At 38.8% G+C, this 14,504-nt stretch overlaps 1 protein-coding gene across 1 annotated transcript in view; it reads left to right on the top strand.

Moving 5' to 3' along the window:
• CEP290 (centrosomal protein 290) overlaps positions 1-14,504 on the top strand; it is a 145,070-nt gene that overhangs the window by 98,235 nt on the left and 32,331 nt on the right. The window contains exons 41-43 of the mRNA XM_042782692.1: positions 1,198-1,343; positions 1,676-1,831; positions 14,070-14,193. Coding sequence (XP_042638626.1) covers positions 1,198-1,343; positions 1,676-1,831; positions 14,070-14,193 — 426 coding nt within the window. The remainder of the gene's footprint in view (positions 1-1,197; positions 1,344-1,675; positions 1,832-14,069; positions 14,194-14,504) is intronic.

Here is a 14,504-nt window from a genome sequence, read left to right as displayed (position 1 = left end):
AAAACTAAAAGCCCATGGACGAAAAACATACCATGTAATCACACAGGAACAGTAACCAAAAAGAGAAAAAAAAGAAGAAAAAACAAGCAAATCAGCAATATCTGGGGATAGGGCACTAAGAAAGAAAACAAAAAAGTAGGGAAGGAGAATAATAAATGAAGAAAAATATAGGAAGAATGCAAAAAGAAAACAAGGAATGGGGTTAGTCACGAGAAAAAAGGGGGAAAAGGAAAACATAAAAAAACCTTAAATTGTGGGGTGGAGATTTCAACCAGGTACCGGGAAATGAAAAAAAATGCTGAAAACTAGGACCTGGTAGGGAAAGATTAAGAATAATAATAAAAAGGAGAAAATTATTAATAATGTTAGTTGGTTTAAAACAGACAAATACAAGCAAACTAATCACTGGGAAAAAGAAAGCAAAAAAGAAAAAATCAGTGGAGGACGGGGTAGGGAACCCAGGCTCCATCTGAGCACACAGACTGTGATGGAGTTCCTTTGGCCCCAGAAGGTAGGTGGCAGTGGGGATGGCCACACCTCTGTTCACCAAGTGGGTATAGGGTGTAGTAATAAGAATGTCGTACCTTTTCAGTTTTGCAGGCCCCGAGTGTCCTTGGGGTTGCTGGAAAGCAGAACATGTTCTTAAGCCCCAGAAATCTGCGATAGTGCTGTCTCTTTAAATATCCAAAATAGTCAAGCCGCTTTTTAAACCTACAAAATGGCGGTAACCTCCGGCCCGGCAAAAGTCCACAGCTCAGCCCACCTTTCTCTTCACCTTCTCTGCTTGTTCCCCAGCCACCATGCACAGTCCATGCAGTCCCTGGCTAGCAGGGTGATTTTTAGGTTAATTCTTAGGTCCTACCCCCACTTGGGAATCTCCAAGCTGTCTGTGCCATCAGGGTCGCTCGGGATTGGTTCCAGACTGCAGCTCCTCCGTATGTCTCCTTTTTTGGTATTTTCATGTAAATTCTTCTGCTAGTTGGGGTTTAGTCCACTTCTGTATTGAAGGACATTTTTGCTAATAGCTGGGCATGCCTAAAGATTCTAGAAGTTATATAGCAAAATGAACCTACTTATATATTTCCTGGGAAGCATTAGTTTACCTTGTTCAGTTAAAGTACGATTGATAAACAGATCTTAAAGTGTAATTAAAAAGCAATATTGGTAATTTTATTTCTTCTTTGTTATTGCTTACAGAGTGCCAAAGAGGAATTAATCAGGTGGGAAGAAGGTAAAAAATGGCAAACCAAAGTAGAAGGAATTCGAAATAAATTAAAAGAGAAAGAGGGGGAAGTCTATACTCTAACAAAACAGTTGAATACATTGAAGGATCTTTTTGCTAAGTGAGTTTGAACTTAATTTGAAAACTAATTATGTATAAAGTCTTCTTTTATTTACCTTGAAATTATGTAGTTTTATCATACTTCATAAGAAAGTTTTTAATTTTAATTTAATGCCTAGATTCCTAAATTTTATGTTATTTAAAATGTGTTTTAAATATATTTGAACAGTTTTATTTGGAGGCTCTCATGGTTTTGAAATAACTCATAGAAGAAACACAGTGATCTAACTGTCATATATTGGTCTGGTAATGAGTAAACTACAGAGATTAATGGATTAAACAATGCAAACAGTGTATTGTCTGTTTCTCATGATTCCATATTAAATCCTACAGAGCTGATAAAGAGAAACTTACTTTGCAGAGGAAACTGAAAACAACTGGCATGACTGTTGATCAAGTTATGGGAGTACGAGCTTTGGAGTCAGAAAAAGAGCTAGAAGAGTTAAAAAAGAGAAATCTTGACTTAGAAAGTGACATAACTTATATGAGGTAAACTATAACATGGAATGTGCTATCCATTTATAGTGAAGAAAAAATTGGTTAACTGTAACAATAGCTCATATTAATATTTTTTAAATGAGTTTAATGTACTTTGCTTATTAATATCTGTAAAATATGGTTCCCTGAATTGAATATTGTGCTCTAGATCTGATGTGATTGGAATATAGTATACAGTTAGAATAATTTCCCACCCTTAGTCTAGGAGCTGTGGTGGCATTGTACCTATGGCATTTGACTGCTAGTAAATATGATTTTATTAGTACAGTATACTTTTTGGTTTTTTTTGGCTGCCTCTCGTAGAGCTTCTAGCAATTAAAATCTCTAGATCTCTAGCTAGCGATTCAGCTAGATTTTCACAGCCATTCTTTCTGTATTTGGGTCTTTAGTGATGTACTCAGGGCTTCATTACATTTTCGATAATCTTTTTATTAAATTATATTATTATTCAGAAAAGTACACAAATTCTAAGTATAACTAGATTATTTAACATAAAATGAGCTATCTGTGACCACCTCAAATAAAAAAATAAAACATTTTAAGCACCCCAGAGTACCTACCCCATAGTCCCAGTCATTATTCTTACTATTCCCAGTCCTTTCTCCGAAGTTAACCACTATCCAAACTTCCAACACCACGGGTTAGTTTTGCCAGTTGTTTAGTTTTATGAAATCAATATTATTCAGTATGTTTTTATGGCTTTTTTTAAATTCAGCATTTTAATTGTGAGATTTATCTATGTTGTGCTTATTTATTCTTGTTGTATAGTGTATAGTATGAATATGCCATAATTTATCCATTCTACTGTTGATGAACATTGACTTGTTTCAGGTGTTTGGCTATTCTGAGTAATGCTGCTATGAACAATCTTCCTTAGGCCTTTATTTGCACTTTATTAGGCATTTATGTGCACATTTCTTTTGAGTGAATACCAAGAGGTAGATGTTCTGGTTACCTAGTGCCGCTCTGACAAGAAATATACCACAAATGGGATGACCTTAAAAAGCAGGAGTTTATTCATACAATTTGGAGGCTTTAAGTCCAAGTGCAAAGTGCCAAGCTCTAGGGGCTGGGTGGAAAGCCCCTCAACCTTGGGGTCCAGGTCTACCTCCTGCTCCTGGCCCACTGGAGCTATATGTGTTTCTTCATTCAGACAGCTGCTGGCTGCTGAGGCTGAGAAGCCCCAAGGTTGACAAGTGAAAAGGCATAGTCCCGATGTTACGAAACCACACGGCAGGTCATTAACTTAAGTCCATTACAAGTCCCAGGGTTGGCAAAGCATGGCAGGCTGCTGAGCAATGACATGGCTACATGCAGGGTCCAAGCGTGCCATAGGCTAGAGACCATTCTCAAAGCTTCTCCTTATATACAGAAAGCAGACCACATACCCAAAGGCAGCTACTCAGCGCTCATAGTAGATTCCACCATGGAGTTGATTACCAGTCTCATCGTGGGGAATACTACATCCAGCTGCCCAGCCACTCAACCAGGCCTAGCCAAGTTGACACACAAACATAACCACCACAGTAGAATTTCTAGGTTATATGATTTATGATTTTGGTAGGTAATGCCAAGCTGTTTTCTAATATTTACCCTCCTGCCATCAATGAATGAAAACTGTGGTTGCTCTACAGCATTGTGAACATCTAGTATTAAGTTTTAGTCATTCTGATGAATATACAGAATTATCTCATTGTGGTTTTACTTTGTATTTCACTGATAATTAATGATATTGAGCCACTTAATATATATTTCTTGGGCATTTGAGTATTTTATTTTGTAAAATACTTTTTCACGTGCCTTAACCTATTGTTTCTGCCTGTTGGATTATCTTTTTCTTGTTATTGAAGGAATATTTTACATAATCTGGATATGAGCTTTCTGTGTACATTAACTCTAAATATCTTCTTCTGCTTTGTGGTTTGTCTTTTTCACTCTTTAATAGTGTATTTTCTTGTCTAGATGATCTTTTTTTTGATGCAGTACAGTTGCAAAAAGGACAAGGAGGCCACATGTTCTGACCTCGTAGAACCCCACAAGAAGAAGGCAGAATCACCATCAATAGCCCAAGGCCTATTACTGCAAGGCCGGACATGCTGCCTCCCTCCAGCTCTTTCTCCAACCGTTCCTCCCAAAGCATCCACCACCTCTCTCCTGGGTTCGATAATTCGCTGCAGTGGCCACACAGAGCTCACAGATTATGAGGTTTATTAGGGAAGCACCACAGGCTATAATTTAAGTTCAGGGAAAATGCTCAGTCTCTCTCCCAGCCCACCATCCCTCAGCCAACAGTCTCTCACAGTCTCTTTCCCAGCAGTGCTGGTCCCTCGGTGTCTCACTCAGCAATACATATCTCTTGTGTCTCTTTCCCAGCAACACGTGTCTCAGGAGTGTGTGTCTCTTTCAGCAGCACATCTTCCTCAACCAGCAGTCAGAGAGAGTTCTGCCTCTTGGAGGCCTGCTTTTGAGCTTGGCGGAGTGGCCAAACCAACCAGTTATAACAACAGAATTCTAAGCACCTGAGAGTGAGCCTCCCATAACATTGCAATGAGCCACGCCCAACAGAAATAACCCAGGTTGATAATATTTACAATCAGGAGCTCCTCAGTTGCTCATTCCACCACTGAGTTTACAATGACTTGTGGGTAGAAAAGCCATACTAAGTAATTTACTACACTGCAACAGTTTATCAGTGTTTTCTGGATATTATTTTATATATCTAGCTTAATAAATACTGTTTTTTACTTTCACATTTAGGTAAGTAGTCAACCTGAACTGTTGTTTTATTTGGTTTTTAATGGTAGGAAGTAGGGTATAATTTCAGATCCCATCACCTCAGTGTGAAAATTCAGAGGATCTAAATTCAGTTCAATTAGGGAAAAGATAAGATCATTTTTCCCTGATGTTGCATAATGCTACCACCATATAAATTAAATATCCATATTTGTATGTGTCTGTTTTCTAGGCTCTGTTCTGTTCTACTGTTCACATGTCTATCATGGTGCCAGTGCCACACTGTCTTAATTAATATAACTTTGAGTGTTCCTATCCAGGAGGGCCACCACGTATCTGTCAGTTTGTCTTACTGTGGTGCCTTGTATGTTGCAGTGATACTGAAAGCTATACCACTGGCATTTCAAATACCAGCAGGGTCACTCATGGTTGACAGGCTTCAGTGGAGCTTCTTGACTAAGGCAGACTAGGGAGATTTGGCTGTCTACTTCTGAAAAAATTTATCAATGAAAACCTTCTGAAGACCAATGAAACATTTTCTGATATAGTGTCAGGAGCTGTGCCCCTCAGGTTGAAAGGAACTCAGAATACAACTGGGGAAGAGGTACTTCCATCAGGTAGAGTTGACCTTAATGACATGGATGGACCAAAGTTTTTAGGACTTTCATTGGCTGATGTGGCATGACTCAAACTGAGAAGAAACAGCAGCTATTACCCATTAATAATCAGAACATGGAATGTAAGAAGATTGAATCTAGGAAAATTGGAAGTTGCAAGAAATGAAATGAAATGCATAAAGATCAATATTCCAGGCATTAGTGAGCTGAAATGGACTGGTACTTATCATTTTGAATCAGGCAGTCATACGGTTTGTTATGCTAGGCAGGAATGACACATTGAAGAGGAATGGTGTCTGTGATAGTTCAGTTTGCGTGTCAGCTTGGCTGGGCCTGATTGAGTAGCTGGGCAGCTGGTGGTAGTTGTTCCCCAATGGTGAGACTGGCGGTTGGCTTCATGGTGGGATCTCCCACAAGCAGCTGGGTGGCTGCCTTTGGGATGTGGTATGCTTCCTATATGTGGGGAGAAGCCTTGGGAATGGTCTTTAGCTTATGGCATGCTTAGACCCTGCATGCAGCTGTGTCATTGTTCAGCAGCCTGCTGTGCTCTGCCAACCTTGGGACTTACAATGGAATTTAATTAATGGCCTGCAGTGTGGTTTGGTAACATTGGGACTGGTGCCTTTTTACTTATCACCCTTGGGCTTGGCAGCCTCAGCAGCCAGCAGCTGTGTGAGTGAAGAAACACCTCTAGCTCCAGGGGCCGGGAGCACAAGGCAGAGCTGAACCCAAAGGTTGAGGGGCTTTCACCCAGCCCCTAGAGCCTGGCACTTTGAACTTGGACTTCTGGCCTGCTGAACTGTAAGAGAATAAACTCCTGTTTGTTCAGGCCATCACGTTTGTGGTATATATATATATTCCTATCAGAGTGGCATGGTAACCAGAACAGTGTAACATTCAGTATCAAAAAAAAAACATTTCAAGATCTATCCTGAGGTATAACACTTTCAGTGATAGGATACTATCCATATGTTTATTAAGAAGACCAGTTAATATGACTATTATTCAAAATTATTCAAATTCACCAAGCACTATTGCCAAAGAAGGAATGAAAGATTTTTACCAACTTCTGCCATCTGTAATTGACCAACCATGCAATCAAGATGCATTAATAATTACTGATGACTGGAATGCAAAAGTGGGAAACAAACAAGAAGAATCAGTAATTGGAGAATATGGCTTTGGTGATAGGAACAGTGCTGGAGATCTCATGAGAGAATTTTGTAAGACCAACAACATACTCACTGCAAATACCTTTTTTTCAGCAACTAAATTGTGACTATACATCTAGACCTCCCCAGATGGGATACACAGGAACCAAATTGAGTATATTTGTGGAAGGAGGCAATGGAAAGCTCAATATTGTCAGTCAAAACAAGGCCAAGGGCCAACTATGGAACAGACAATCAATTGCTCATATGCAAATTCAGGTTGGAGCTGAAGAAAATTAAAACAAGTCCACAGAAGACAAAACAAGACCTTGAGTATCCCACCTGTATTTAGAGACCATCTCAAGAACAAGGTTGACACATTGAACACTAATTACCAAAGACCAGATGAATTCTGGGATGACATCAAGGACATCATACGTGAAGAAACCAAAAGATCATGAAAAAGACAGGAAAGAAGGAAAACACCAAAATGGATGTGAAAAGAGACTATGAAACTTGCTGTTGAACATAGAGTAGCTCAAGTGAAAGGAGGAAATGATGAATCAAAAGAACTGAACCAAAGATTTCAAAAGTCAGATTGAGATGACAAAGTTTACAGTGATACATGCAAAGACTTGGAGTTAGAAAACCTAAAGGGAAGAACATGCTCTGCATTTCTCAAGCTGAAAGAACTAAAGAAAAAATTCAAACCTTGAGTTATAATATTGAAAGATCCTATGGGCAAAATAGGAGCTCTGGTAGCATAGTGCCTAAGGCACTTGACTGCTAACCAGAAGGCTGGCAGTTCAAACCCACCAGCCACTCCTCGGAAGGAAGGCTGGGCAATCTACTTCCGTAGTGATACCACCTTGGAAACCCAAGGAGGGGTCGCTGCTATGAGTCGGGGTTGACTCGACGGCACATAACAACAACAACAACATGGGCAAAATATTGAATGACACATGAAGATGGAAGGAATACACAGAGTCACTGTATCAAAAAGAATAGATTGACTGTCACGTGTTTCAGGAGATAGCATATTATCAAGAAGTGATGTTACTTATGAAAGAAGGCCAAACTACACTGAACACATTGGCGAAAAACAAAGCTCCAGGAATTGATGAATACCAGTTGAGATGTTTCAACAAATGCATGCAGTGCTGGAGGTGCTCACTCCTCTATGCAAGAAGTTTGGAAGACTGCTACCTGTGCAATGGACTAGAAGAAATAAATACATTTGTGCCCATTCTAGTAAAATTTGCTAAAGATAGTTCAGAAGCCCAACCTTACCGGTCAGTTTCTTGTACTGTGGTGGCATGCATGTTGCTGTGATGCTGGAAATTATACCATTGGTATTTTAAATATTAGCAGAGTCACACATGGTGAGCAGGTGTCATTGGAGCTTGCAAACTAAGACAGATTGGAAGAATGGTATGGCCACGTTCACTTCTGAAAAAGATTGTCATGAAAACATTATGAATAGTAGGGAAGCACTGTCTGATACAGTGTCAGAGATGAGCCTCTTTAGTTGAAGGCACTCAAAATATGACTGGATAAGAGGTGATTCCCCCAAGTGTATTGACCTTAATGATGTGGATGGATTAAAGTTTTGAGGACCTTCATTTGCTGGTGTGGCACTCAGAATAAAAAGAAATAGCTGCAGATATCCATTAATAATCAGAACATGGAATGTGTGGAGTGTAAATCTATGAAGACTGGAAGTTGTAAAAAATAAAATGGAATGCATAAAGATCAATATCTTAGGCCTTAGTGAGCTTAAATGGACCAGTATTGGCCATTTTGAGTCAGGTATTCACATGGTCTACTGCATATGCCAGGGATGACAAATTAAAAAGGAATGGTATCACATTCATCATCAGAACATTTCAAGATCTATCCTGAAGTACAGTGTTAGCAGTGATAGGGTAATATCTATATGTCTACAAGGAAGACCAATTAATACTTCTATTATTCAAATTTACACACCCACCACTAAAGGCAAAATGAAGATTTTTACCAACTTTTACAATGTGAAATTGGTCAAACTTGCAATCAAGATGTATCGGCAATTACTGGTGATTGAAATGCAAAAGTTGGAAACAAAGAAGAAGCAACAGTAGTTGGAAAATATGGCCTTGGTGATAGAAATGTCAGTGGAGAGTACATGATAGAATTTTGTCAGACAAATGACTTACTCATTTCGAGTACCTTCTTTAAACAGCATAAATGGTGATTATACACATGTTGTTGTTGTTAGGTGCTGTCGAGTCATCTCCGACTCATAGAGACCCTACGCACAGCAGATCGAAACACTTCCCGGTCCTAAGCCAGCTTCATGATTCTTGCTACACTTGAGTCCATCGCCACCTCCACTGTGTCAATCTACCTTGCTGAGAGCCTTCCCCTCTTTTGTTGACCCTCCAACTTACCAAGCATGACATCCTCTTCCAGAGAGTGGTCCCTTCTAACAACATGACCAAAGTATGCGAGACGAAGTCTGGCCATTCTCGCCTCCAAGGAGCATTCTGGCTGCACTTCCTCCAGGACAGACCTGTTAGTTCTTTTAATAGTCCATGGTACTTTCAGCATTCTTCGCCAACACCACTGTTCAAAAGCATCAACTCTTCTTCGGTCTTCCTTATTCATTGTCCAGCTCTCACATGCATATGAGGTGATTAAAAATATCATGGCTTGTGTCAGGCACACCTTAGTCCTCAGGGAGACATGTTTGCTCTTCAGCGCTTGAAAGAGGTCTTTTGCAGTTGATTTGCCCAGTGTTATATGTCGTCTGATGTCCTGACTGCTGCTTCCATTGACATCGATTGTAGAACCAAGTAATGTGAAGTCTTTGACAACTTCAATCTTTTCTCCATTTATCATGATGCTGCTTATAGGTCCAGTTGTGAGGATTTTTGTTTTCTTTATATTGAGGTGTAATCCATACTACAGACTGTATTATTCAATCTTCATCAGTAAGTACTTCAAGTCATCTCACTTTCAGCAATAAAGTTATGTTGTCAGCATATCGCAGGTTGTTAATGATTCTTCCTCCAATCCTGATGCCACATTGTTCTTCATATAGTCCAGCTACTTGGATTATTTGCTCAGCATATAGATTGAATAAGTATGGGTAAAGGATACACCCCTGATGCACTCCCTTCTTGATTTTAAACCATGCAGTGTTCCCTTTTTCTGTTTAAACGACAGCCTTTTGATCTATGTACAGGTTCCTCATGAGTACAATTAACTGTTCTGGAATTCCCATTCTTCTCAATGTTATCCACAATTTGTTATGATCCATATAATTAAATGCTTTTGCAGAGTCAATAAAACACAAGTAAATATTTTTCTGGTATTCTTTACTTTGAGCCATGATCCATCTGGCATCAGCAATAATAGCCCTTGTTCCACATCCTCTTGTGAATCCAGCCTGCACCTCTGAAAGTTCTCTATGAATATACTGTTGCAACCAGTTTTTAATTATCTTCAGTAAGATTTTACTTGCATGCGATATTAATTATATTATTTGGTAATTTCCACATTCTATGGGTGGGATCACCTTTCTTTGGAAGGGGTACAAATATGGATCTCTTCCAGTCAGTTGGCCAGGTAGCTGTCTTCCAAATCTCTTGGCATAACCGAGTGAGTGCCTCCATAGACCTCACAAAATGGAATACCAAACCAAATCAAACTCACTGCCGTCGAGTCAGATCCGATTCATAGAATTCACAGGGATAAAATCAACTACATCTGTGGATTGATGCAATAGAGAAGCCCAGTATCAGTCAGAGCAAGGCCAGGAGCTGACCTTTGGAACAAACCATCAATCACTCTTATGCAAGTTGAAGTTGTAGCTGAAGACAATTAAAATAAGGCCACAAGAGCCAAAATATAGCCCTTAGTACATCCCACCTGAATTTAGAGTCCATCTGAAGAATAGATTTGATGCAATGAATAAAAGTGACTGAAGACCAGATGAGCTGTGTGAGCTGTGCAGTGACATCAGAGGCATCATGTGTGAAGAAACAGAAGGTCATTGAAAAGACAGGAAAAAAAAGGGAAGATAAAAATGGATTTCAGAAGTCTCTGTAACTTGTTCTTGAACAGAGAGTAGCTAAAGGGAATAGAAGAAATAATAAAGTAAAAGAGCTGAATAGATTTTAAAGGGCAGCACGAGAGAACAAATTAAAATATTGTAATGAAATGTGCATAGACCTGGAGTTGGAAGATAAAAGTAAAAGACCATACTTGGCTTTCCTTAGGCTGAAATAACTGAAGAAAAATTCAAGCCTTGAGTTGTGATATTTAAGAATTCTATGGGCAAAATATTGAACGATGCAGAAAGCATCAAAAGATGATGGGATAGCATTCATGTGCCTACAAGACATTAGATCCCATCTTGCTAGGATACCCATTCCAGATTTTTGTTTTCCTTGCTGCCTTTAAAGAAGCAAATTTCCTTGAGCCCTACAACTACAAGGAAATGAATTCTTCCAGCGTGTGAGATAGTTTATTAGTTTTCTGTGCATAACAAATCATCAAAAAGTAGCTTAAAAGAGCACATATTTATTTTCTCACAGTCTCAATAGATCAGAAGTGGATGGCCAGCTCAGGAGTCCAAACCAGGCTTATCTGGGTCGTCTGCAAAGCTGCAATCACAGTGTTGACCAGAGCTGGGTTCTCATCTGGAATCTCAAGTGAAGCGTTTGCTTCCATGTTATCTCATGTTGTTGGAAGAATTCATTTCCTTGTGGTTTTAGGGCTCAAGGAAATTTGCTTCTTTAATGGCAACAAGGAAAACAAGAATCTGGAAGGTCTCCTAGCAAGACAGAGTCTAATGTATTGTAGTCACAACAATGATATTACATCATCTTTTCCATGTGTTACTAGTTCAAAAAACAATAACAGGTCCTGCTTACACTCCAGTGGAGGGGATTACACAAAGACATGAACACTGTAAAGCAACCATCATGAGGGTCATCTTAAGTCTGTCCACTGTCGTACCTCTTTCAGATTAAGGTTTTCTTCTACTCATTTGTTAAAATATAAAATCTATTCATGATAAAAAAAACTTAAGCAGGGACATTTTTGCATCTCTGAAATCATCATAGAATTTTTATCTTTATTCTATTAGGTTGTTATAAATATTGAACCAACCTTGAATTCCTGAAATAAATTCCATTGGAGGATAATGTATTATATACTTTTTATATTATTGCTGAATTTGGTTTGCAGTTAGTTTGTTTAGAGTACCTGCATCCATAATTTTCTTTAGTGTAATAGTCTCACCAGGAATTAGTATCATACGCTAAAGTCATATTGTCCTTTAAAATTTAAATTTGCTTTTGGCACTGTATGCCATGTTTTCTAGGAAGTTTAATTCCTTCCTTGGAATTCTGAAGGTTCCAGGATTGATTCTGTATGTGTTTCTTTTCTGATAAAACTTCATTCCTATCTTAACTCCCAGGACCAATATCTGTTTTATAGCTAACCTACTCCAGAACTCGAGTTTTTTTTTTTTTTCTTAAAAGCTCTTCAGGTACTGCACCACCAGGCGTTTCTAACCATTCTTCTCAGCTCTTTCTCTCTTGTTTCTTGGTCACTGATTTCTCTTTTTTCTCTCCTCTTTTCTGTTTTCCATTGCAGATTCCATGTCCTTTCTTTTGTAATTGTCATTATTCTTGTTGATTATTTTATTTTTGAAATTATCAAACTGTAAAGTTGAACTTTTCTCATTTGGTGTACAGATCTGTGAACTATGCGTGTGGACTTTTTCTATCACTGTAATTTTGTCCTTTTAAAAATGTCAAATACATAGAATCATACAGTACACTTCAGTGACAGAAATGTTAGACCTTAGTTACTTTCCTACAGGAACAAGGCCCTGTTCATTTTGTCTGTTTTTTCCCTGTGTTGTTTACCCTGGATAATTTCTATTGACCTCTCTTATCTTGCATTCCCTTCCCTTGTCTTGTCTCTTTTCTCTGTCACTACAATCTGCTGTTGAGCCCATCTCTCATCTGCTACTAAGCCTATCCAGCCATATTTGTTATATTTTTCAATTCTAAAATAATTTTTTGATTCTTCTTTAAATCTTTTATTTCTTTGATACGGCAGCTTTTTCATTGTTTCAACAGTGTCTGTGTTGTTACTGGAGTATTTGTATAATGGTCACTTAAAAGTCATGACAGATAATTTCAACATCTGTTTCATCTCAGCATTAGGGTCTGTTGATTGTTTTTTCCACGAGAATTGAGATATACTTGGTTCTTTGTATGCCACATAATTTGTATTGTATATTTGCAAAAAGGGCAAGGAGGCCACATGTTCTGACCTCCTCTAATCCCACAAGAGGAAGACAGAATCACCATCAATAGCCCAAGGCCTATTACTGCAAGGCCAGACATGCTGCCTCCCTCCAGCCCTTTTCACCAACCGTTCCTCCCAAAGCACCCACCACCTCTCTCCTGGGTTCGATAATTCGCTGCAGTGGCCCCACAGAACTCACAGATTATGGGGTTTATTAGGGAAGCACCAGGCTACATTTCAAGTTTAGGAAAAACGTTCAGTCTCTCTCCCAGCCCACCGTCTCTCAGCCAACTCTCTCACAGTCTCTCCCCAAGCAGTGCATGTCCCTCGGTGTCTTACTCAGCAACACGTGTCTCCTGTGTCTCTATCCCAACAGCACGTGTCTCTTTCTGTAGCATGTGTCTCTTTCAGCAGCACATCTTCCTCAACCAGCAGTCAGAGAGAGTTCTGCCTCTAGGAGGCCTCCTTTTAAGCCCGGCAGGGTGGTCAAACTAGCCAATCACAGCATCAGAACTCTAAGCACTTGAGAAGAGTGGGCAGTTCTCAGAACATTGTTTTGTGCCACTCCCAACAGAAATACTCCAGGTGGACACCTTCAGCAATTAGGAGCTCCTCAGTTGCTCATAGAAAATCCCACCTTGGAGTTTACAAAGACTTTTGGGTAGAAAAGCCACACTAAGTAATTTACTACACCACAATATTTGAACTTTTGCATATTATGTTGTGAGATTCTGGGTCTTGTTTTAATCCTACATTAAATGTAGATATCTTTGTTTCAGCAGACATTTGATTCAGTTAGATTCAGGTTACAAGTTCCAACCTGTTTTGTTTGAGCTGTGGTTCCAGTATCAGTTATGTTTTCTAAAGCTTTCCAGTGCTATTTTCTTCTGTCCTCCCTTTGTGTCTCCTAGTTATCAGTCTGGCACCTGGTGGTCTTCAGTCTGTTAGTTCAGTTCTCAGAGTCTTTGGTGTCCTGACTATCATCATAACCATACATGTGCAGCTCAAGGATGAGCTCAAGACTTTATAAACAACTTTATTTGGTCCCTTTCTTGAGCTTCTCTCCCTCTGAGATCTTTTAAGATTCTTGAGCTTCTTGAGAAAAGATATAGCTATTATGAAATTATTATATAATTTTAAACAAATGAGTATTTTAATTCAAATAGCTATATGATTATTCTTTATAATGTTCATGTGTTTTTTATAAATAAGAATGTACTTTTTAAATTCATAGTTTAAATGAGCCCTACAATAGTAGTAGTCATGTCCTAATTTATTTTGTAAAGATTGAAAGTTTTGTAAGGTTTAAATAGTGTCAGTAAATTCATTACATTTTCCTTGTTTCCTTCTTATATTTTAATATAGTTTAAAACAGTGAATAATTGGTTTGTATAGTAAAGCATCTGTGGTTGTTCATAGGACCCACCAAGCTCTTCCTCGAGATTCTGTGATAGAAGATTTACACTTACAAAATAGATACCTCCAAGAAAAACTTCATGCTTTAGAAAAACAATTGTCAAAAGATGCATATTCTAGGCCCTTGGTAAGTGGACATGTCTCCTTCTTTTTTTTTTTCTATTTTTAAAGTATATAAGTGAAATCAACTTATTCCTTTACCTGGCCAAAACATTAAATCCTGCTCATAAATACTAATGCAGTCATTTCAGCTTTTATTATTATTAGGTAATGTTGTATATCCCTTGTTCCATGTCCTCAAGGACGTGGAACAAGGGATATCGTTGTTGTTTGTTGTTGTTTGCCGTCGAGTCGGCCCCAACTCATAGCGACCCCTCCTTGGGTTTCCGAGGCAGTATCACTACGGAAGTAGGATTGCCCAACCTTCCTTCTGAGGAG

This window comes from Orycteropus afer, unplaced genomic scaffold, assembly GCF_000298275.1.
Source record: "Orycteropus afer afer isolate SDZICR_OR568_19922 unplaced genomic scaffold, OryAfe1.0 scaffold00416, whole genome shotgun sequence".
NCBI classification, from domain to species: Eukaryota; Metazoa; Chordata; class Mammalia; order Tubulidentata; family Orycteropodidae; genus Orycteropus; species Orycteropus afer.
The sequence above is the reverse complement of the archived record's forward strand: the minus strand, read 5'-3'. Positions and strand labels throughout refer to the sequence as shown.